Below are 23,509 nucleotides of genomic sequence, written 5' to 3' on the forward strand. Positions count from 1 at the left end.
AGAATTTTTTTCGAACTCAGAATAATTGCATATAGGAAAAGCTGACCTGTCTATTCTTGCAGATAAAATACCTACTCTCACATATGTACTTGTAGTACATTAGTGATGTAAATAACAATTTTGATGTATCCTGAAGTATCTTCAGAATCCTCTCAGGAAGACTAAATTAGGTTTAGAAAGATGGCTTGCCATGATCACAAGGTAGTGTTCCATACTGTCCTATAAAATGTCTTCTTACTGTTACTTCCTAATCAGCAATTAAAGAAAATAGGAAGACAGCTACTAGGGGAACAGGTAAAGGCAATAATTACATTTTGTTAAGCTTAGGTCTTTGGAAATTGATGATCTATAATATGGTATAAATGTTACATTTCTAATTATAATCATTGCTAAACTATTGCATTCCATTCTAGGACTGTGTCAGATAATAGTCTGTTTTCTTTACATTTCAGTTTACAAAAGAGTTCACTTTAATATCTTTTTAAAATACGTTATGAATTATGGTTCCTGTATTTTGGAGCAGTAATGCAAATACTCTGAAAACCATTCAGACTTTATAAATTATTGGTTTGAAAATGTTAATTATCTCATCCGTATTTGTAATTACTACTGTAGTTTTTCTTTGTATATTTTTTCTCTTGGTAGATTAATATCTGCCCTAAACTGATATGTTCAGATGCTCATGAAAACTAAACCGAACTAGGAAGGACAGTTTATATTTAAATTTGTTTAGGCTCATTGCCCAAGTTTAGTTTAGAATCCCTGACCTGTCTAATAGTTTTAGACCCTTGAGAATATCCTTGTTTTTAACATGGAAGGTCATATTTTCAAAGTGCCCACAAAAATTATGTAAATTACTAAAATGGATTCATAAAATCTTAAGACTAGGATAGACTCTTAGATACTGTTTTTCGTTTTACATCTTGATTTTGAAAAACTTATTAGAACTAGGATATTTGTAATAGAGAAAGATAAAATTTTACATATGTTCTCGTGTGACATAGAAGACTTGAGGCCTATTTAAGTTTGTTTTGTTTTCCAGAATGAATTTGGGTTCAGTAAAATAGAATTTGGTTATTTAAATGTAGGTTTAATGGTTAGCATATAATCCTTGTGAGTATCCCAAGTGATTTTATTTTAAAATAATTGCATTTCAGGAACACACATTTTTCAATTAATTTTGCAGAAGAAAATTCTCTTGATTATGAATGACACTTTACTAACAGGCTAATTATTGGTACATAGCCTCTTTTCTCCTGACAGCTTAGGCTTTAGTGTATTTTGTTAATTTTCTCTTTCCTTCTGATTCCTAGTGGTTTCCCCCTAACATTTTCTGTCATTAATTAGGTTGCAAACAGCAAGTACCTTTTTGAGAGTGAGGATGTAACATCTTGTGATGGTGGCATGGCGTACTATTCCATAGCACTGTGCCCTACCACTCTTTGGCAAAGTAAAACCATTTCTGCCAATACCTTTTCTAAATGAGTCCTCTGCATGTCGTATTTGTTCATTCTTGAGTTCATATGTGTTTCAAATCAGAATTTTCACAGTTCCATGGTTGTATAACATCAAATTCCATTTTTGACTCATTTGGCACGTCTGACATTCTTTTTTTCTTTCTGGGGGTGGTGTGGTAAAAAATGTGAGTTGACTCAGTGTTAAGTTTTAACAAACTATTCTTTAGTAATTAGATAATGCAAGACAAGATCTGACCTAGTCCTCTGTAATTTTAATGAAGATCTATTTTCTGTTCTTAAGAAATTTTTTATTTTGAAAACATGACATTTATGTTAAGCTTTATTATTATTTGACAGAGTAAAATATGGATTAGTGAAGGAAAGGGGTTTTAAATCTTTCAGTCTGTTGTTTCTTCTCCAAGTGACTGTCACTGAAGGTATCATTTATTGATATGCTTTAATCTTTGGTAATAAAGCTTTATTGCATGTCATTTGATATGATAAACAGAGCCAAGAGTTAAGAGATTTTTTCTTTTTTGCCATTGCCACTATCAAAATCTAGACTTTTTCCCTTTCATATCTGATTAAGTTATTTTAGCTGATTTCAGTTGTTATACATGCCTCTTATCAAATGCCTCACTCACTGTCAGCCCCCTATTCAAGAATCTGTCTTTCCTTGGTGTTTAGGCAGGAATGCAGAAGATAACATATAGGCAGAATGCTATTAAATTACTTTTTTTGCTTTGATAATCTTGATGCTTAGCATATATTTCTCTCTGCTTGGCTGAACTATATGAGGTCTGACAATTAAATTTGAGAACTTGCCACCGTGTGCTTGCATTGGCAGCACTGTACAAACAGCTCGGTAAGGTTTCAGTGTCTCACAGCTGTGTTTGGTACAACGTGTGGTGGTGTCTTGCTGAGTGGTGTTCATTATTGTTGTTGCATGTTTTTGTGTACCGTCATGAGAATGTCTGAGTTTGAATTAGAGCAATGAACAAACATTAAATTTCTTGTTAAACTTGGCAAGAGTGGAAGTGAAATCAGGGACATGTTAGTGCGAGTTTATGAGGATAATGCCATGAAGAAAATGGCAGTGTGCAAATGGATTAAACATTTTTATGAGGGGAGCGAACGCGTCACTGATGAAGAGAGGTCAGGGCAGCCAGTAATGAGCAGAACTGACAAAAACAGTGCAAAAACTCATCGAATTGTGTGTCCAAATCATTGTCTGACTGTGAGAAGCATAGCAGACCAAGTAAACATTGATAAACAGTTAGGAAAATCTTAACTGAAAATCTTGGCACAAGAAAGGTGTGTGCAAAAATGGTCCCAAAGGAGCTCACTGATGAACAGAAGCAGAGGAGAGTCGAAGTCTGCCAAGACCTTTTGGAGAGAGGCAAGGTGATGTTTTGAGCTGTGTTATCACTGGTGATGAAACATGGGTGTACCAATAAGACCCTGAAACAAAGCATGAAGGTGCACAATGGAAGTCAGCCAATTCTCCACGACCAAAAAAGTTCCGTCAGTGCAAATCAAGAATCAAAAAACGATGTTGCTAACCTTTTTTGATATTAGAGGTATTATTCATTATGAATTTGTACCAGCTGGACAAACAGTTAACCTAGTTTACTATTTGGAAGTGCTGAAAGGCTGCGTGTAAAAGTTAGACGAAAACAACCTGTACTTTTCGCCAACAATTCATGGCTCTTGCATCACGACAATGCACCAGCTCACACGGCACTGTCTGTGAGGGAGTTTTTAGCCAGGAAACAAATAACTGTATTGGAACACCCTCCCTACTCGCCTGATCTGGCCTCCAGTGACTTCTTTCTTTACCCGAAGATAAAGGAAATATTGAAAGGAAGACATTTTGATGACATTCAGGACATCAAGGGTAATAACAGCGACAGCTCTGATTCCAGAAAAAGAGTTCCAGAATTGCTTTGAGGGGTGGACTAGGTGCTGGCGTCGGTGCATAGCTTCCCAAGGGGAGTACTTCGAAGGTGACCATAGTGGTATTCAGCAATGAGTTGTGTAGCACTTTTTCTAGGATGAGTTCGCAAACTTAATTGCCAGACTACGTATGCTGTGTACCCTTATTTCTTACTGCTGTACACAAAGAATATTATCCTGTATTTTTAAAAAGTTGCTGACTCATTTTGTATATAGGAGTAGTTTTCTATATAATCTTCTCAAAAGTTATACAGAATCCATGAATAGGCTACTAGGTAGAGTATATTTCTCCTTTTTGGCTTGTTCACGTCCTTTGTCTGTTTTACTATACATAGGTTTGGCATTATGCCTTGATTTAGAAGCACTCTTTTATAAAGATATTAATTAACTTCTTGTCAGAAGTCACAAACGTTTAATTTTTATCATGTTAGAGAATTCATCAATCATTTCCTTTAGGATTTTTAACTTTTGGTGTGATGCCTAGAGAAAGTACATGATGGAATTAAAAAGTTGTTCATGAGGGGTCGGCCTGGTGGCTCAGGCAGTTGGAGCTCTGTGCTCCTGACGCTGAAGGCTGCCGGTTTGATTCCCACATGGGCCAGTGTGCTCTCAACCATAAGGTTGCCAGTTCGACTCCTCGCCTCCCTCCATGGGATGGTGGGCTCCACCCCCTGGAACTAAGATTGAACGTGGCACCTTGAGCTGAGCTGCCACTGAGCTCCTGGATGGCTCAGTTGGTTGGAGTGCGTGCTCTCAGCCACAAGATTGTGGGTTCGACTCCCGTGGTGGGTGGTGCGCTGTGCCCCCTGCCACTAACAACGGCAACTGGACCTGGAGCTGGGCTGTACCCTCCACAACTAAGATTGAAAGGACAACAACTTGACTTGGAAAAAGCCCTGGAAATACACACTGTTCCCCAGTAAAGTCCTGTTAAAAAAAAAAGTTCATGAAATTTTTAGAAAGAATATAATTGATACTTATTTTTATCTTATGTACGGCACCTTTTAAAATTGGTTATGCATAACCATTTTTAACTTGTCTTCGGTGCACTCTCCTAGTATAGTGTCAAAATTGGTTAGTGATTTTATCTGCTACTGTTTATAAATGTAAACATATGAGGTGCTAAAGATACTATGTTAATAAGGGCTGAAAGAGCCGAGAGGAAGAATCCCTTAGCACTGGAATGCCTTTTCTTGTGACTGAAAGCATGCAAGCTTTTGCTTGGAGCTCCTGTGTTCAGAAGATCAAGAACCCAGGTGTTTTATCCTGGCTGTCAAGTGTCCCATCATCCTTAGAGCCTAGATTATCTAATTGGGGCAGCAAAAATGCTACATAATTGCTATTAACAGTTAAATCTATTTTTTAAAGTTGTTGTCAAAGTAATACATGTAAATGTTTGTAAAGTAATAATGTATAATCACTTGCACTATCCCCTTTCTACCCCTGAATACTTCTCCCCAAAGACAACTAATTTGAAACTTTTCAACCTTGTCTTCTGCTTTTTGACCCTATATTTCTAAATATTTGTATTGCTGTTTCTTGATTTTTTTTTTTTAGTTCATTAACTATTGAATTTTTACTACGGAAGATAAGGATTTCTTCTTACATTATAACACCGCATTCCACAGACACATTCATTAGCTCTCTTTCCCTTGCAATAGTTTAGTTTAATTTTGGTTTAGGTTAATTTTCAGTGTTGTGATACGACTGTAAATAATAGTCCCAGTTGAGCCATGTCATATACCTTTCTCCCCCAAGTGCAATGTTTTGTTTCTGGTGGAGTTGATTGACCTACCTAACTCTTTACTTAGTTTTCTAAAGTACTCTGAACTCTGCCGGAAGTATAAATCTCTCTTCAGAATGTTCAAATACACAAGGTTATTGTATTTGAATGCTCTGATTAAAATACGACAAACATTTTAAATTTTATCAAATTTATCAAATCTCTGCTAGAGCCCTTTCTGTGCTCCCTTCCAGAACTGTCTTCCTACTCCACAGAATAATCCTGGTTTCTAAAAGCATAGATTAGTTTTGTCTATTCTTGAATTTCATTATAAATAGATTCGTAAGTATGAATCTGTTTTATGTCTGGCTTCTTTCAAAGTTATGTTTATGTGATTTGTCCCTATTGTTATGTGTAGTTGTAAATCACTTATTCTTACTGCTATATAGTATTCTATTAAATGACTGTTCCACTTATCCATTCTCCTATTGATGGCCATTTGGCTATCTTCAGATTTTTGTCAAAATGTATATTGCTACCATGTATATTACTTCCAATTAATGCTTTTGGTGAAAATACAAACATTTCTGTTGGGTATATATCTAGAAATGGAATTTCTGAGTTATAGGCTATACTTATGTACAGCTGTAGTAGATACAAACAAATGTTTTTCTAAAAGTGGTTTACCTTCTCACAAGCAGTATATGAGTTATTGTACTTTTGCATCCTTGGCATTCTTTTTCATTTTAGGTACTGTTGTAAATTTGCATTTCCCTAATGACTACTGAAGTTGAACACCTATCTTTAGTTTTGAATTTATTTCTTGGCATTTGGATATCCTCTTATGAAGTGCCAGTTTAAATCTTTTGTCCGTTTTTATTATTTTGTCTTTTTCTTATTAATTTGTAGGAGTTCTTCCCTCTCTTTCTCCCCCCCCCCCCACTCCGGTTCAAGCCATTGTTTCTCAGTCTAGTTGTAGGACACAGCTCCCTGGCCCATGCTGGTATTATGAGCCTTGCGCTCCCCCCACTCCCCTCAGTTGGTCGCCAGTCGTGGATTGGCCACTCACAGCAGCTCATGGCAGTTCTCGCTAGCCGCTCATGGTAGCCCACGGCAGCACACAGCAGCCCACGGCAGCACACAGCAGTCCACGCCAAACTCCAGCTTCTCACGGCAGCCCAGCTCCGGGGAGAGCTGTTGTTCACAATCTTAGCTGTAGAGGGCGCAGCTCACGGGCTCATGTGGGAATCGAACTGGCCACCTCAGCTTTAGGAGCATGGCGCTCCAACCACCTGAACCACCAATTTGTGGGAGTTCTTTATATACTCTGGATACAGAGTATATATGTATTGTTGAATATATGTATTGTGAGTATCTTCTCCCGCCCTGTGGCTTGCTTGTTCTCAGTCTTAGTGATGTCATTTGATGAACCAGAAGTTCTTAGTTTTAACAAAGGCAAATTTATCAGTGTTTTCTTTTGTGGTTAGTAAATCCTATTTAAGAATTTTTGTCTACTCCAATGTCATGAAGATTACTTTTTGTATACGTGTGATAAAATATATGTTAAGTGTACATATAGTTCAGTGGCATTAAATACGTTCACATTGTTGTGTAGCAGTCACCACCATCCATATCCAGAATGTTTTCATCTTCTCAAACTGAAACTTTAACCATTGAACAATAAGGCCCCAGTCCCTCCTCCCCTCAATCCCCAGCAACCACCATTCTATTTTCTGTCTCTCATTTTGACTATTCTAGGTAACTCATATAAGTAGAATCATACAGTATTTGTCCTTTTATAACTGGCTTGTTTCACTTAGCCTAATATCATCTAGGGTCATTCATGTTTTTAGCATGTGTCTGAATTTCCTTCCTTTTTAAAGCTGAATAGTCCATTTTATGTATGTACTATATTTTGTTTATCCATTGATGGATACTTTGGTTGCTCTCACCATTTGGCTATTATGAATAAGTTTCTGTGAACATGGGTATGTAAATATCTGTGTTGCTGCATAATGTGGTAATTCTATTTTTAATTTTTTGAGGAACCACTACACTGTTTTGTGTAGTGGCTGCACCATTTTACATTTCTACCAGCACTGAACATTTCCAACTTCTCCACATCCTCACCAGCATTTGTTTTGTTTTGGTAACAGCCATCCTAATGGGTGTACAGTGGTATCTCATTGTGGTTTTGATTTACACTTCCCTAATGACTGTTGATGTTGAACATCTTCTCATGTGCTTATTGGCCATTTGTATATTTTCTTTGGCGAAATGTCTATTCAAGTCTGTTGTTTAGTTTCTAATCCAGGTGATTTGTTGTTGAGTTTTAGTTCATTATATATTCTGGATATTAATTCCTCATCAGTTACATGCTTTGCAAATATTTTCTCCCTTTTGTGGGTTGCCTTTTTATTCTGTTGACAGTGTCATTTAATGCCTAAAAGTTTTTAATTTTGATGTAGTGCAGTTTATTTTATTAATATTTCTTTTGTTGATGTGCTTTTGATACATCCTAGAAATATTGCCAAATCCCTTATCATGACGTTTTCTCCCTGTTTTCTTCTACGAGTTTTATAATTTTAGGTCTTATGTTTAGATCTTTAATCCATTTTGAGTTAATATTTGTATGTGGTGTAAGGTAAGGGTCCAATTTCATTCTTTTCCATGTGCATATCCAGTTTTCCCATCATTATTTGTTGAAAAGACTGTCCCTCTCCATTGAATGATTTTGGTCCCCTTGTCAAAAAATCATTTGATCATACACATATGAGGGTTTATTTCTGGGCTCTCTATTCCATTAATGTCTATGTCTGTCTTTATGCTGGTATCGCATTGTCTTGATTACTGTAGCTTTATGTGTAGCAAGTTTTGACATCAGGAAGTATGAGACCTCCAACCTTGTTCTTTTCAAGATTGTTTTGGCTGTTTGGAGTCCCTGGAGATTTCACATGAGTTTTTTTGTTGTTGTTTTTTTTTTAAGATTTTATTGGGGAAGGGGAACAGGACTTTATTGGGGAACAGTGTGTACTTCCAGGACTTTTTTCCAAGTCAAGTTGTTGTCCTTTCAATCTTAGTTGTGGAGGGTGCCGTTCAGCTTCAAGTTGTTGTCCTTTCAGTCTTAGTTGTGGAGAGCACAGCTCAATTCCAGGTCCAGTTGCCGTTGCTAGTTGCAGGGGGCACAGCCCACCATCCCTTGCGGGAGTTGAGGAATCAAACTGGCAACCTTGTGGTTGAGAGGACACGCTCTAACCACTGAGCCATCCGGGAGCTCAGCGGCAGCTCAGCTCAAGGTGCCGTGTTCAATCTTAGTTGCAGGGGGCAGAGCCCACCATCCCTTGTGGGACTCGAGGAATCGAACTGGCAACCTTGTGGTTGAGAGCCCACTGGCCCATGTGGGAATCGAACCAGCAGCCTTCGGAGTTAGGAGCATGGAGCTCTAACCGCCTGAGCCACCGGGCCAGCCCTCACATGAGTTTTAGGGTGGATTTTTCTATTTCTGCAAAAATCATAATTGGGATTTTGATAGGGATTGTTTTGAATCTGTAGACCATTTTGAGTAGAATTGACATCTTAAGAATATTAAGTTTTCCAACCCATGAACATGGGATGTCTCTTCATTTATTTGTGTCATCTTTAATTTCTTTAAACAACATTTTGTAATTTTCAGTGTACACTTCTTTTACCTTCTTGGTTAAGTATATTCCTAAGTATTTTATTCTGGTGCTGTTCTTTGCTATTCTGATGCTATTGTAAACGGAATTGTTTTCTTGATTTGTGGATTAATTGATACAGAAATGCAACTTTTTTTGGCAACTGATTTTTGGATGTTGATTTTGTATCCTGCAACATTGCTGAATTTGTTTATTCTGTTTTTGTTTTGTGTGGAATCTTCAAGGTTTTCTACTTATGTTTGCAAACATAATTTTACTTCTTCCTTTCCAATTTAGATACCTTTTATTTCTTTTTCCTTGTCTAATTGCTCTACCTAAGACTTCCAGCATGAAGATGTTCTTTTATGTTTCTTCCTAGAAACTATAGTTTTTTTTGTTTTTTTGTTTTTTTTTTAAGATTTTATTGGGGAAGGGGAACAGGACTTTATTGGGGAACAGTGTGTACCTCCAGGACTTTTTTCCTAGTCAAGTTGTTGTCCTTTCAATCTTAGTTGTGGAGGGCGCAGCTCAGTTCCAGGTCCAGTTGCCGTTGCTAGTTGCAGGGGGCGCGGCCCACCATCCCTTGCGGGAGTCGAGGAATCGAACTGGCAACCTTGTGGTTGAGAGCCCACTGGCCCATGTGGGAATCGAACCGGCAGCCTTCGGAGTTAGGGGCATGGAGCTCTAACCGCCTGAGCCACCGGGCCGGCCCCTAGAAACTATAGTTTTAATTTTGTGCTTAGGTTTATGGTTCATCTGTAAATGAATTAGGACAAGAGTCAAGGTTAAGTTTTCTATGTAGATACCAGTTGCACCAGTACCATTTATTGAAAATACTATCCTTTCTCTCACTCAATTGTAGTGTTGGCCTTTGTTGTAAACTAGGTGATCTTACATATGTCTATTTTTGGACCTCTCTTCTATTCCTCTGTTTTTCTGTGGTAAGTCTTGAAATCTAGTAATGTATGTCTAAACTAACTTTATTCCTTTTCAGATTGTTTTTGGCTGTTCTATGCTCTTTGTATTTTCCACATAAATTTTAGTATCAGCTTATCAATTTCCACAAGAAAACTTCCTGGAATTTCATTCAGTCTATAGATCAATTTGGGGACAGTGGGCACCTTAATAATATTGAGAGTTTTTGTCTATGAACGTGGTATATCTTTCTACTTATTTAAGTCTTTTTAATTTTTCTCATCAGTGTTTTATAGTTTTCAGTATAAAGATCACACACATTTTCCTGTAGGCTTATCCCTAGATAATATTTTTCCAGTTTTATTGAGATACAATTATATTAAGGTGTGTAACATAATGATTAAATAGGAGTATATATTGTGAAATTATTACCACAATAGATATAGTTAACATCCGTCACCTCACGTAGTTACAGAACATTTTTCTTGTGAGAACTTTTAAGATCTACTCTCTTATCAAGTCTCAAATGTACAGCACAGTATCGCTCACTATAGTCACCACAGTGAACATTACATTCCCAGAACTTCTAACTGGAAGTTTGTACCTTCTGACCACATTTTCCCCCACACCCCCGTCCCCTGCTTTTGGCAATTTCCATTCTGTTCTCTGTATCTGTGAGTTTGTGTATGTTTGTTTTTATTTCACTTAGTACAGTACCCTTCAGCTCTGTTTTCGCAAAAGGCAGGTTTTTCCCCTTTTCAAATGGCTCTGTTATATTCGTGTGTGTGTGTGTGTGTGTGTGTGTGTACACATATACATATACACACCACATTTTCTTTATCCATTCATCTGTTGATGGACAGTTTAGGTTGTTTTCATATCTTGGCTATTGTAACAATGCTACAGATTTTTTTTAAATGATACTGTTTAATTTTTTTCTCAGTATTTGTTGCTATAATATAAACATTTTTTGTGTAATTACTTTGTATTCAGTGCTCTTCTAAATTACTTACCGATTATAATCCTTTATAGATTCTGTTGGGTATTGTACATAATTATGGCTTTGGGAGGAGGGGAGTGAAACATCTGTTTTGATAGCTTCCAAGAAAGGATACCATTGGGAGGTAATATTGAGACTTAATATATCTAAAAATACATTTGCTTGATCTTTATAATTGAATGATAGCTTTGCTGAGTGTAGCGTGAGAGGTTTAAAATAATTGTTCCTCAGAATGTTGAAGGCATTGTCCTCTCTCCAGTATTGCTGTCGAGAAGTCTCATGTGATAAGATTTTTTTTCTCTATGGAACCTTTCCCCCCTGTCACAGTTTCATTGAGATACAATTGAAACATAACATTGTGTAAATACTCTGAGGAATCTTATAGGCTTCTCTTTTTGTCCCCAGTGTTCTGAAATTTCACAATGATATGTCTTGGTGTAGGTCTTTTTCATTCATTGTGTTGGGCATCAGTTGATTTTGTCTACTTGTATCTTTGGTTTTAGAAATTTTTCTTAAATGATTTTCTCTTTTTTAAACTCCACTTCTATGGATGTTGACCTTCCTGGACTGGTCTTTAAATTTTTTTTCTCCTTATTTTTCATATTTGCTTTTCTTTCTCTTTTTTCGGAGGTATCTTCAGTTCTGTCTTATAGCCCATATACACGTATGTGCATGTGTGTATTTCCTTTTTGCTATCATAGTTTTAATTTTTTGAAAATATTTTTTGTTATTTGAGTGTCCCCTCCCCCCTTCTTTGACCTCCTTATTATGTGGATTCTGTTTCTTAACATTCTGAGAATATTAAATTTTTTGAGTTTTTTTTGCTTCAAGGTGTTGTTATATCTTTTAAATTTTTTCTTTTAAGTCACTATGTTGAGGTACAATTGACATGTTTTGTTTTGTTTTTGTTTTTTTTCTATGGGGGATGGTCAACTACCTCAGAGAAGAATCCTTTCTTCTACCTATCATGTATAGGTCTGATTGCCAGCCTTTTTAGACCCAGGTGGAAAAAGGAATTCCAGGATCTTACCATTTAATAGTGAGATTTTCCCTGTTCTCAGTTTGTTTTCCCCATACTCAGCTCTACTCGGTTCAATCATGGTGGAGAGTAAACCTCACCCTCTGTTAGCGTGGTGTGGTCTAGTCACTGATCAGCACAGGGCAAGATTCTAGGGATCTGAATACTCTTGATACAGACTTTTGACCAGTCCTCCTGTTTTCAGCACTACTTCACTTGGTGCCTCTAATTTCTGAATTTTTCCGTGGTTCTGTGGAAGGAAGGAAGCCTATTTCTTTGCTTCCTGACCACCAACCTGGTTTTAAATTCTCTTTGGTTCTTCTAAATTAGTTACCATTTACCCTTCTGCTTTCCAGCTTCCAAAATTTTGATGTCTTTGTGTTATCCCATTTGGAGTTCAGTAAGAGCATCAGGGATTTTCTGTTATTTATAGTTCATTTTAATTTTAGGATAATTAGATGTTATAACAGTATTATAGTATTATAGTAATTCTAAATTAAATTTTTTAGATTGGTATTTTTAATCAATAAAAACTCATATTTTCTAAACTTTAAAGCCTGTGGCACATATTACAGTATCACAAGTAATACAAGTATCACAATAGTACTAGGTATAGTACTCACTTTATTCTTCACATACTATTACTGAACAATTTTAAAGTTTATATTGGTGGTTGGCAGACTTTTGAAACTTTCAGCAAGTTAATAAGAAAACATGTTTTGATTGCTTTTGCTGTCGTGTTAGAAACGTTATCCTATAGCAGATGTAAGCTGATGACATAGCAGAAAAACTCAGTGGGAATGTCCTCATCTCACACAAACTCTGGGCACGAATCCAAATGCAGCAGTAAACACTACATTTGGTGTCAACTGAACTATTACCAAGTATAGTTGTGTTTAGGACAAGGAAACTTCTTTTTAACCTATTTAATAGTATGTTAATAACCAGGTAGCAGGAATAGTTAGAATACATTTTGCTATTCGTATGTTTTTTTGTCATGGATGAAATTTTGTATGAAAATAATTAGTAGGATAAAATTAACTTTAATACTGCACATTGGGGGTTATTAAAATTTTGTTCCACGCCAATGTGTTAATTTTCTGAATTACTTTTTGGTCTCTTTTTCTTTGCCCAGATATTTTTTGTTTTTTATAATGTGTCATAGTTGGGAAGAATAGAGAGCCAGGGAAAGTTATACTGAGAGCATATTAAGTTAAAAAGAAGATCTTGAGAGGAGCTAAGGAGTGTGAGAAAGGGTGGGCAGAAAAGCTAGAGCATGAGGAGACAGTGGAATTGGAGAAGTCCAGGAAATAAAATGGTTCGAGAAGACAAAATGATAAACACGGGGAAATGTTTCTTGGTAGTCAAAGACGTGGACTAGAAAAACTCTGTTCCTCAATTAATAGATCATCTACATTTGTGGCTACATATACGACTCAAAAACTTTTTTTTTAATACATTATATTGGGGAATATTGGGGAACAGTGTGTTTCTCAAGGGCCCATCAGCTCCACGTTGTTGTCCTTCAATCTAGCTGTAGAGGGCACAGCTCAGCTCCAAGTCCAATTGCCGTTTTCAGTCTTTAGTTGCAGGGGGCACAGCCCATCATCCCATGCGGGAATTGAACTGGCAACTCTGTTGTTCAGAGCTTGCGCTCTAACCAGTTGAGCCATCCGGCTGCCCCATACAACTCACTTTTTAACTTAACAACTGAGTGATGAAAAGAAATGATGCATATAAAGCATTTAGCCCAATGCCTGCCACCGAGTAAGCCTTTATAAGTATTATTTATCACCACTTCCACCTATCATTTTCACCTATTTCTTCAATCCAGACAACTGATAATAGTTTTCTGAAAAATCGTCCTTGATTTTTCCCTTTCCTTTATTCCCAAAATCAAGTCAATCATTAGGTCTCATTGATTATACTTCCTAGATGTATCAAAGTAAGTCTTCTTGTGTTCATTCCTACTGTCTGCCTTGTTCTCATATGTAAGCCTATCTACAGTCTTTTCCTTCTGCTTTTAGGTCCCTTTTCACTTTGGCCTCAATTTGGCTCAAGTAGCAGCACCCTTGTGTAAATCTTCCCAAATCATCTCAGAGTTTGCATTTCTTGCACATTGCTCTCTAGCACCTAGGAGAGCACTTAATTTGTAATCATTTATTTGCATATCTGTTTTTTCAGTTAGACCATAGCCATTCCGGGGTAGGGGTAGTGTTATAACTATCTTTGTTTCTCACCTCCCACCATTGCTACCTGATAACCTGATAGGTTTTTAGCAATATGTTGAATGATTGAAAAGTTGAAAATATTAGCATAAACGCTCAGTTTCTGAATAACTGAAAATAGATGTCTGGTGAGTACAGTGATTTCATTGAGGGTACACTCAAGAGTGCTCTTGAGCATTTTAGAGAAGGCATATGCAGTAATGATACAGAAACTATTTTGGAGGTACTTGTCCTTGTGAGTTTGCAAGTTAGTGAAGAAAGATATAAGGAGTTGCCTGAAAAAATCTCTCTCAGAATCTAAATTACTTCTCTAACAATTGTATATTTTTAGGTGTAATCTTTCAGATTTATTTCCTGCGTTTCTTTTTTTAAAATGTATGTTTCAATTACAGTTGACATACAATATTGTATTATTTTCAGGTGTACAACATAGTGATTAGACATTTATATACCTTACAAAGTAATCACCCTGGTAAGTCTAGTACTCATCTGACACCATACATAATTATTAGTGTTATTGACTGTATTCCCTATGCTGTCTTTTACATCCTGTGACTGTTTTTATAACTGGCAATTTGTACTTCTTAATCCCTTTCACCTTTTCCACCCATCCTGCCCCATCTGGTGACCACCAATTTGTTCTCTGTATCTATGAGTTTGTATCTCTTTTGTTTGTTCATTTATTTTGTTTTTTCGATTCCACATATAAGCAAATCATACAGTATTTTTCTTTCTCTGACTTATTTCACTAAGCAAAATACATTCTAGGTCCATCTATGTTGTTGCAAATGGTAAGATGTCATTCTTTTTTTACGGCTGAGTAATATTCCTTTGTGTATATGTACCACATTTTCTTTATCCATTCATCTACTGATGGACACTGAGGTTGCTTCCATATCTTGGCTATTGTAACTAATGTTGCAGTGAACATAGGGGTGCATATCTCTTTTCGAATTAGTGTTTTGGATTTCTTTGGATAAATACCCAGAAGTGGGATTGTTGGATCATGTGAGTTCTGTTTTTAATTTTTGGAGGAACCTCTGTACCGTTTTCCATAGTGGCTGCACCAATTGGTAATCCCACCAACAGTGCCCAAGGGTTCCCTTTTCTCCACATCCTGGTCAACACTTGTTGTTTGTTGATTTTTTGATGATAGCCATTCTGACAGCTGTGAGGTGATACCTCATTGTGGTTTTTAATTTGTTTTCCCCTGATGATTATTTACATTGAGCGTCTTTTCATATGTCTCTTGGCCATCTGTATGTCCTCTTTGGAGAAATATTCTCTGCCCATTTTTTAATTGGATTGTTTGGGTTTTTTTGGTGTTAAGTCAATGTTACGTGGGAGTTCCTTTATATATTTTGGATATTAACTCCTTATCTGATGTATCATTGGTGAATATCTTCTCCCATTCAGTAGGCTATCGTTTTGTTTTGTTGATGGTTTCCTTTGCTGTGCAAAATTTTTTTAGTTTGATGTACTCCCATTTGTATATATTTTTCTTCTGTTTTCCTTGCCTGGGGAGACATCCAAAAAAATATTTCCAAGAGTGATGTCAAAGAGCTTATTGCCTATGTTTTCTTCTAGTTTTATGGATTTGGGTCTTACCTTAAAGTCTTTAATCCATTTTGAGTTTATTTTTGTATATGGTGTATGAAAGTCATCTAGTTTCATTTTTTTGCCTGTATTTGTACAGTTTTCCCAATACCATTTTATTGAAGAGATTGTCTTTACCCCATTGTATATTCTTGCCTTCTTTGTCGTATGAGTAGATTAGTTGACCATATAGGCATGGGTTTATTTCTGGGCTCTCTATTCTGTTCTGTTGATTTTTGTGTCTGTTTTTATGCCAATGCCATGCACACATTTTGGGGGGAGAACTAATGCTGTACTTCTCTATTATAGTAAAAATTTAATATGTAAAAATTACTGGATTTTTCTTATTAAAAATCTTCTGGATTTTTAGCAATTTGTCAGAGCTTTTCAAAGCCTTTATGGAAATCTCATATGCCAGCTTTTTCTACTAAATTTTTTGGTTGGTCTATTGTTTGACCTAAAAAGTAAGTGAGGTCTTATAGGGAACCACCAGAAAGGTCAAATTATGACAGTTTTTTGGGAGTAAAGTTTTGAAGAAGTTCCAACTCATTTTGGTCTTCACTTTGAATGTGAGCTGTTAGTTTTAAGGCTACTATGGCTCTGGAGAGCAAGACATGAGATTAAGGCAAGTTAAAAGACCACAAAGTTTACTGTTGTTATTGAGGTTCACCTGTTTTTTTTTCTTTTTTTTTTGTTAATTGGGGAAGGGGAACAGGACTTTATAGGGGAACAGTGTGTACTTCCAGGACTTTTTTCCAAGTCAAGTTGTTGTCCTTTCAGTCTTAGTTGTGGAGGGCGCAGCTCAGCTCCAGGTCCAGTTGCCGTTGCTAGTTGCAGGGGGCGCAGACCACCATCCCTTGCGGGAGTTGAACCGGCAACCTTGTGGTTGAGAGGACACGCTCCAACCAACTGAGCCATCCAGGAGCTCAGTGGCAGCTCAGCTCAAGGTGCCGTGTTCAATGTTAGTTGCAGGGGGCCATTCTGACAGCTGTGAGCTGTGATGGTGCTGCGCACCATCCCTTGCGGGACTCGAGGAGTTGAACTGGCAACCTTGTGGTTGAGAGCCCACTGGCCCATGTGGGAATCGAACTGGCAGCCTTCGGAGTTAGGAGCACGGAGCTCCAACCCCTGAGCCACCAGGCCGGTCCTCAGCTGTTTTTCTTGAATAGATACTCCCTGTATTGCTGCAAGCCTTTGGTTATTTTCTAGATTCTGAAGAAGTTGATTCTTATAATTTTGCCAGTTTTCTCATTGCTTTTATAGAAGAACGAATTTTTAAGGATCCTGACTACCATTTTCACTAGTGTCCTCAGCTTATTTACATTTAGCTTGTTCTTTCATTCCCTTCCTCACTCTCTTTTACTGGTATTTTTAGATGAAACTTTTTGTATTTCTTTGTATTTGAAAAATGGGGTACTGCGAATGACATTCACTGCAGCAATATTTACAATATCAAAAGATTAAAAAGAACCCAAATGCCCCAAAAATAAAGAAATGTTTTTTTTAAATGATTCCTCTATATATCCATATGATGGAACATTGTACAGATACCAACAATCATACCTTTGAAGATAATTTTATGACATAGGAACATGTTTATGATATGATATAGATGGAAAAAACAGATTATAAAATACAGTATATTCGAATTTTTGAAAATAAGTTTTGTAAAGAAATAAGTATATGTATGCAACCTACTGTAAGGAGCTTTTATCAAAGTGGTAGCATTTATTATTTCTGGGTAGTGATTAAATTATGTGAACAAAAAAAACCACTTTGTGCTGTATTGTGTATCACAAGGTTGTATTGTTTTTGTTATAAAAATAAAATGTAATAACTAATGTGACACACCATATTACTCTTTTCATTCACGTGAGTTCAATTAAAAATTATATGGCTATTGAGTTTTGGTGATTTAACATAAACTCTTATAAATATTTGAAGAGATGCTGCAAGAACATGCTAATTAATTATAACTCTGATATTCGGGCTAACAAAATATATAGGAGGTGTTTTAATCCCGAGTCTAAAGAAAGGAGTTCTGTTTCATTGCGAGGTAATACAAAGTTAAATACAAAGTTAACTGCTAGGCAGGTGAATAATCTGTAATCTCATTTATTAGCATTTCGTGTTTTTTCTTTTCAGGCGCATATTAAATTTCCTATTGACTACCCATATTCACCACCTACCTTCAGATTCTTGACCAAAATGTGGCACCCCAACATTTATGAGGTAAGAGACATCTATCATAAATTTCTCCAGAGATAGATTTTTTAGATACAATCTTTTAAAATAGCCTTTATATCTGAGTACGCTATGGTAGTTGTGCCAAAGCTACAAAGGACTATTCATGGTTTCCTACTTTTCGTTAGTTTAATTGTTTAGAATGGAGGGTAATTTCATACTACCAGTGTATATTATAGTTAATTTAAGATTAAGGCTTTAAGTTTTTGCTACTCATTGCTAAGATTATAATGCATGTGTTCACATTTGCATTTTTTAAATTTAGTAGATAGTCATACATATTTGTGTACCGATCCTCTAACTTCACAGCAAGGGTCACCTGTTGCTATGATCAGAGATGCAGCTTTTGCGGGGAGGGTTTGTTACTATATTTGATTTGCAGAGCAGTTGAGAACCTCTTTTGGAATATATCCAAAGTGAGGTTCTTTTACTGGACAAGTCCACGTGCCTGGGGTAATCATTTCTACATTTGTTGATGAAATACACTTAACTTTGGGCTAACATAAGGATGCTATAATGATGCATTATGTTTCTCAGAAAAATATGTCAGAGCCCACTAAAATATCCTTTGCCATTCTGTTATCTTTTTCTTTGCAATAGGGCTCTGAAGTGGTCTCATTTTATTGTAGCTGTGGTCCAAGCATTAAAATTGCTTTTTAAAATTTGCAGCCTTAGTCATATAGTCCCTTTTTGGCCTGATAGATATTGGGAAGCACCTTTGCTCCAGAAACAGCTATATAGCCTTTGAAATGCTTATCAGCAAGAAATGGAGAATTTACTCTAGGGTCCTGAATTTAGATCTCAGTCTGTATAAATTAGCATACTGGAGCAGCTTTGTCGTTTTTCACAGCCTGCTTTTTCTGTAAGGAATTATCTTCATTTTTCTTTGATTCTTAAAACAGGACAAACTGGTGCTCAAAAAGGTGATATGTAGTTACCTTTTCAGAAATAAGCTCCCAGAATATTGTTTTCTTTAGTATCATCAGTATTTGACATCATAATACAAATAAACAGTAGTGAATACATTATAGTGTTCTATGTAAGTTATTCTGTTGTAGGAGAGAGACTATAGAAACTATTCACTGTTTCATAAGTTCAAACTGAGTTCAGTACACATAGAAATATTTTTGTGTCCCTGTCCATTTAATAATCAGAAGTTCTTGCCTTCAAAACAATGTAGTATATATAGATTTTAGATAGCAAGAGAGAATTGAGGAGACTCAAGTTTTTGTCTTGCTACTGAGAACTAATTCACCTTAAAGCCAATATGTTCACTTAGTTTTTATCTTAGTTATCTAAATCTCAAACTCCTCTCAAAAGGAATAAAAGATTCGGAGCTCTGAAGGAAGAAAGTGTAGGTTAACTACCTTTCTACTGGTTTTTTTGTTTTGTTTTGTTTTTTTAAACTACCTAGGTAGGCTATTTGTGTAAGATTTACTATTGGATCATTATTTTAAAAATATTTTTCATATTCATAATAAAAATTTTAACAATAAAATAATGCATGCCTATCTTATAAAATATGCAGTTGTTTCCATGCCATAAATGTTTTGTTTTAAAAGATGTGATGTCAGAGTTAGGAATTAAATTTGATGCAATCAAAGGGTTCATAAGAAACGCTTGTTACATTAATTAATCTACCTTTGCTACACTCTGGAAATGGTATCAGAACTGAACTTTTTGAGGGCCCATGTCAGTATTTGTGATTTTAGAGATTGTTAGGGCTCATGGTTCTTGGCCAAAAGGATATTCTTGGAAGTTGCTCTCTACTCACCCCACCTATGGTAGAATACAAGGGATCTCGATGTCAAGTTTCTCTCGTCACCAAAATGTTTACTGTAGAGCTACTTATAACTGGGGTTAAAGGGATGAACAATGATAACAAAAAACAAAAATACAAAAGCAAAAGCATAAATTCCAAAATATAGGAATTGAAAGAGTTTTTGGTATGTTAACTTTATGAGCACTATAAATATTATAGACTATTACTGGTAGAAAATAGTTTATTGTGTAAAGTTTTAAAAATCACAAGAGCTTTGGTTACAGTTTTGTTAACTACGCCCACAGACACATTATTATAGCCCCAAAAGTGATAAATACTGCTGTGTTATATGAGTGAATTTAATTATTTTAACATTTCCTGTACCATTGCCGTGTTTGTGAAATTTATAAATATCAAGTGGAAACTTGGAGAACAAAAGAAATGTAACTTGTCATCAATGATTGTACTGTACAGTCTACTCCTTTCTGTTGAATGAGCTAAAAAATAGTTTCCTGGTTATGTGTTGTGTGATCAGAAGGAGACAGCCAATGTACCCCATTTGCTTCACATACCATGTATTAAAATGAGGTTTTGGACACATTTTTTTCAAATGTGACAGCTATGGCAACACAAAATCTCACTACTCTTTAGTATGTATGTATTTATTTATTTACATTTTTTTAAATAATAGACTAATTTTAGATTAGTTTTAGGTTTACCACAGATTGAATGAAAAGTACACAGAAATGCTTAATATTTGATGATCCTTTTAGTACTAGTGTGTTATAGAACATAGCATGGAGCTTTATTTTTTAAATAACAAAGGTTTTATTTTTTTTGAAGGAGTATACAAACCATTTTTTCCCTGTACATTGCTCACAGATAAATGTCATCAATGCAGCCATTAAATAAAGGTGACAGTAAGAATGTATTTTAGGCTACTTGGTAGCAATAGGAAAATATTTTGCTATTTCACTAAGGTTCTAGTTCTGAAGAGTTATTCTTGATTCTAGACCCAAATGATTTTCAAAACATTATCCTAATCTCTATAGCCACCAACATTATAAGGAGGTAGCAATTTGGCTACTATTCTGTTATCATTAGGGCATGGTATATTTAAATGTTATTGTTTTAAATAATGATTAAAAATAGACCCTACTAATGGGTCTATTTTGTGCTTTTCCTAAGACATGTCATCTTAGCTTGTCTCCCATAACAAAATACCGTAGGTGGGTGGCTTAACCAACAGAAATGTGTTTTCTCATAGTTCAGGAAGCTAGAAGTCCAAGATCAAGGGGCCAGCCATGGTTGGTTTATGGTGACAACTCTCTTCCTGGCTTATCTCTGTGTCCTCATGTGGCTTGAGGAGAGAGAGCTAGCTAGCTAGTGCTTTGCTGTGTCTTACAAGTTTTTTAAAAGGTTATTGCCAAGTCTACAGAACCATTACTTTTTGGAATAATAAAATTTAGGCTATATAAATGGTGAATGGGCCTAATTATGCATAGTTTATGAAGTTTATAATTATTTAGATGGATTATAGGCCATTAGGAATAAAATAGATAAGACCCATAATCAGCTTTTCAAAAACTGAAAGAACTGGATGTAGCTAGAGGTCCTGAATAATAAATCTATAATTATAAATTACGCAGAAAAGATGAGGTAAAAGCAAGGATACTGTATTAGGGTTCTCCAGAGTAAAAGAACCAATGGGACATATAGAGAGATACTATATGAGGAGATTTATTAAAAGAATTGGCTTACATGGTTATTAAAGTCTGAGAAATCCCGCAATCTGCCCTCTGCAAACTGTAAAACTAGGGGGAGCCAATAGGGTAACTCCCCATTGGAGCCCAAAGGCCTGCATCCCAGGGAGTAGCTTGTGTAAGTTCCAGGGTCTCAAGGCCCGAGAACCAGGAATTCTGATGTCCCAGCTCAAGAAGGCAGAGAGAATTTGTTCTCCCTCCACATTTTTGTTTTATTCGGGCCCTCAACTGATTGGATGATGCCTGCCACGTTTGGTGAGGGTGGATTTTCTTTACTCTGCTGATTCAAATACTAATCTCTTCCAGAAACACCCTCACAGACACACCCAGAAACAATGTTTTATCAGCTATCTGAGCATCGCTTAACCCAGTCATGTTGACATATAAAATTAACCATCCTTTTTCTACCCTTCCTCCCTTGCCATCCCCATGTATGGTCTTTCTGTATTCTATGTACATCATTATGTTCGCAAGGGGTGTAATTTGACTGAAAGTACATTTGAATCCTTGAAATAGCAAGATTTTGTAATAAGGATTTACTCCCTTTTTAATAATGGTAAAATTATCTTTAAGTAGTAAAACAAATGGTAGCTTAGTTGGTTCTGCTTCATCTCCTTTGATGATTCAACATATATTTCTTTCTTCTTTGATTAAATTATATTCTTTGTTTAATGGAATTATCTTTAGAGCTTCTGTGGTATTTCTTTGATATCTCTGAGAATTTATTTTAATGGTTATTCCACCCAGGAATCAAATAATGAAGCCAAAGAAATCACATTAGAATTTATTACAAAGTTATAATATTGCATTCTCTGATGATATTTCACAACTAGGACAAAACTGCTTTAGTTCATTTTTCTTAAACTCATAAATTTTAAAAATGAAATTTAAAAGTTCTATAGTATTTAGGATGGTTTTTATTAAAATGCTTTGATTTTGATGCCTAGGTGTTATAAGCATACTAAAAATATTAAGTTTAAACCTACTTCTTTAAAAAATTACTTTGAAATAATTTTAGATGTGAAGAGTTTCCAGAATTGTACAGAAAATTCTCATACACCTTTTACTCAGATTCCTTGAATTTTAATATCTTAAACAACCATGGTACATTTATCAAAACTAAGACTTTAACTTTGGAACACTGCTATTAAGTACACTACAGACTTTATTTGGAATAAAGTATGGAATGGGGAACTTGTCCTTGGCTGCTCTCTATTCTTCTATGTGAGACAAACTCTATTTCTGTATTATGTTGTTAAATCACCAGAAAAAATATGCTTGAACTCTGTGATCTTAACTCACATAAAAGTGCTCAGTGCTGTGTTAAGATTTTGTTACATTATTTATTGTGTTAATTTTTTAATGTTCATTTGATAAATGGTTACAATTTACATAATTTTAGTCAGTGGTCTTTAAGAAGGGACCTGAATGAATCATTTCTCTTTGAATTCATTTAAAAATTCTTAAAATTAATATGAATGCTTTATATTTTAGAAAGTATAACCTAATATATTTTATTTGTCTTAGCTACTAGGATAAATTGACAAAAATAACTTCTCTTTGGTAACTGGTAAAATATATGTTTTCTTTTCATTGTTTTTATCCTTTAAAAAATTCGCTATTAATTGACTTGTAAAATATTCTGTAGTTCTAAAACATTAAAGTTTTATAGAATGTTCCTGTAGAACTCCCAAAGTCTGTATGTGAGTTTCATCTTGGTTTATATGAACCAAATACATAAGGTAGAAAGTCAACAGAAACCAGAAGATTTTGACTCTGATTTTGTGTTGAAATTTTACCTAGCAAAGGTGATTTAATAATACATGTTATTGAAAGTTTGAATTCTATGTGCTTATTTAGCTTTTGCTTTTTTCCTTAAAAAAATTAGGATACCAGTTTGCTCTACGAGAATAAATATACCTTAAGGATTTAACTATAGGTACAGTAGCCGCCATTTAGGACATGCAAATATTTAGGCCACCAAATTTGTCCTTTTTCGAGTTGGGCTCTGGTTTTTAAATAATTTGTGACAAGCAGGATTTTATGTATGTTTTGTAGTTGTGTTCATGGATTTGCAGATCTGATGCATTCTCTCTAACTTTAAGGTCTGGAGAAGAAGTTTCTCTAGGGAGTAATGTGCCCAAATTTGGCTGTATATCAGAATCATGTGATGTTAAAAATAAAGGATACT

General features: G+C 35.6%; 1 protein-coding gene across 1 annotated transcript in view; it reads left to right on the forward strand.

Annotated features, from left to right (window-relative positions):
* Positions 1 to 23,509, forward strand: part of UBE2R2 (ubiquitin conjugating enzyme E2 R2) — an 84,230-nt gene that overhangs the window by 41,412 nt on the left and 19,309 nt on the right. Inside the window, exon 2 of the mRNA XM_033121997.1 lies at positions 17,695 to 17,781. Coding sequence (XP_032977888.1) covers positions 17,695 to 17,781 — 87 coding nt within the window. The remainder of the gene's footprint in view (positions 1 to 17,694; positions 17,782 to 23,509) is intronic.

Source organism: Rhinolophus ferrumequinum, chromosome 12 (assembly GCF_004115265.2).
Source record: "Rhinolophus ferrumequinum isolate MPI-CBG mRhiFer1 chromosome 12, mRhiFer1_v1.p, whole genome shotgun sequence".
Classification (NCBI taxonomy): domain Eukaryota; kingdom Metazoa; phylum Chordata; class Mammalia; order Chiroptera; family Rhinolophidae; genus Rhinolophus; species Rhinolophus ferrumequinum.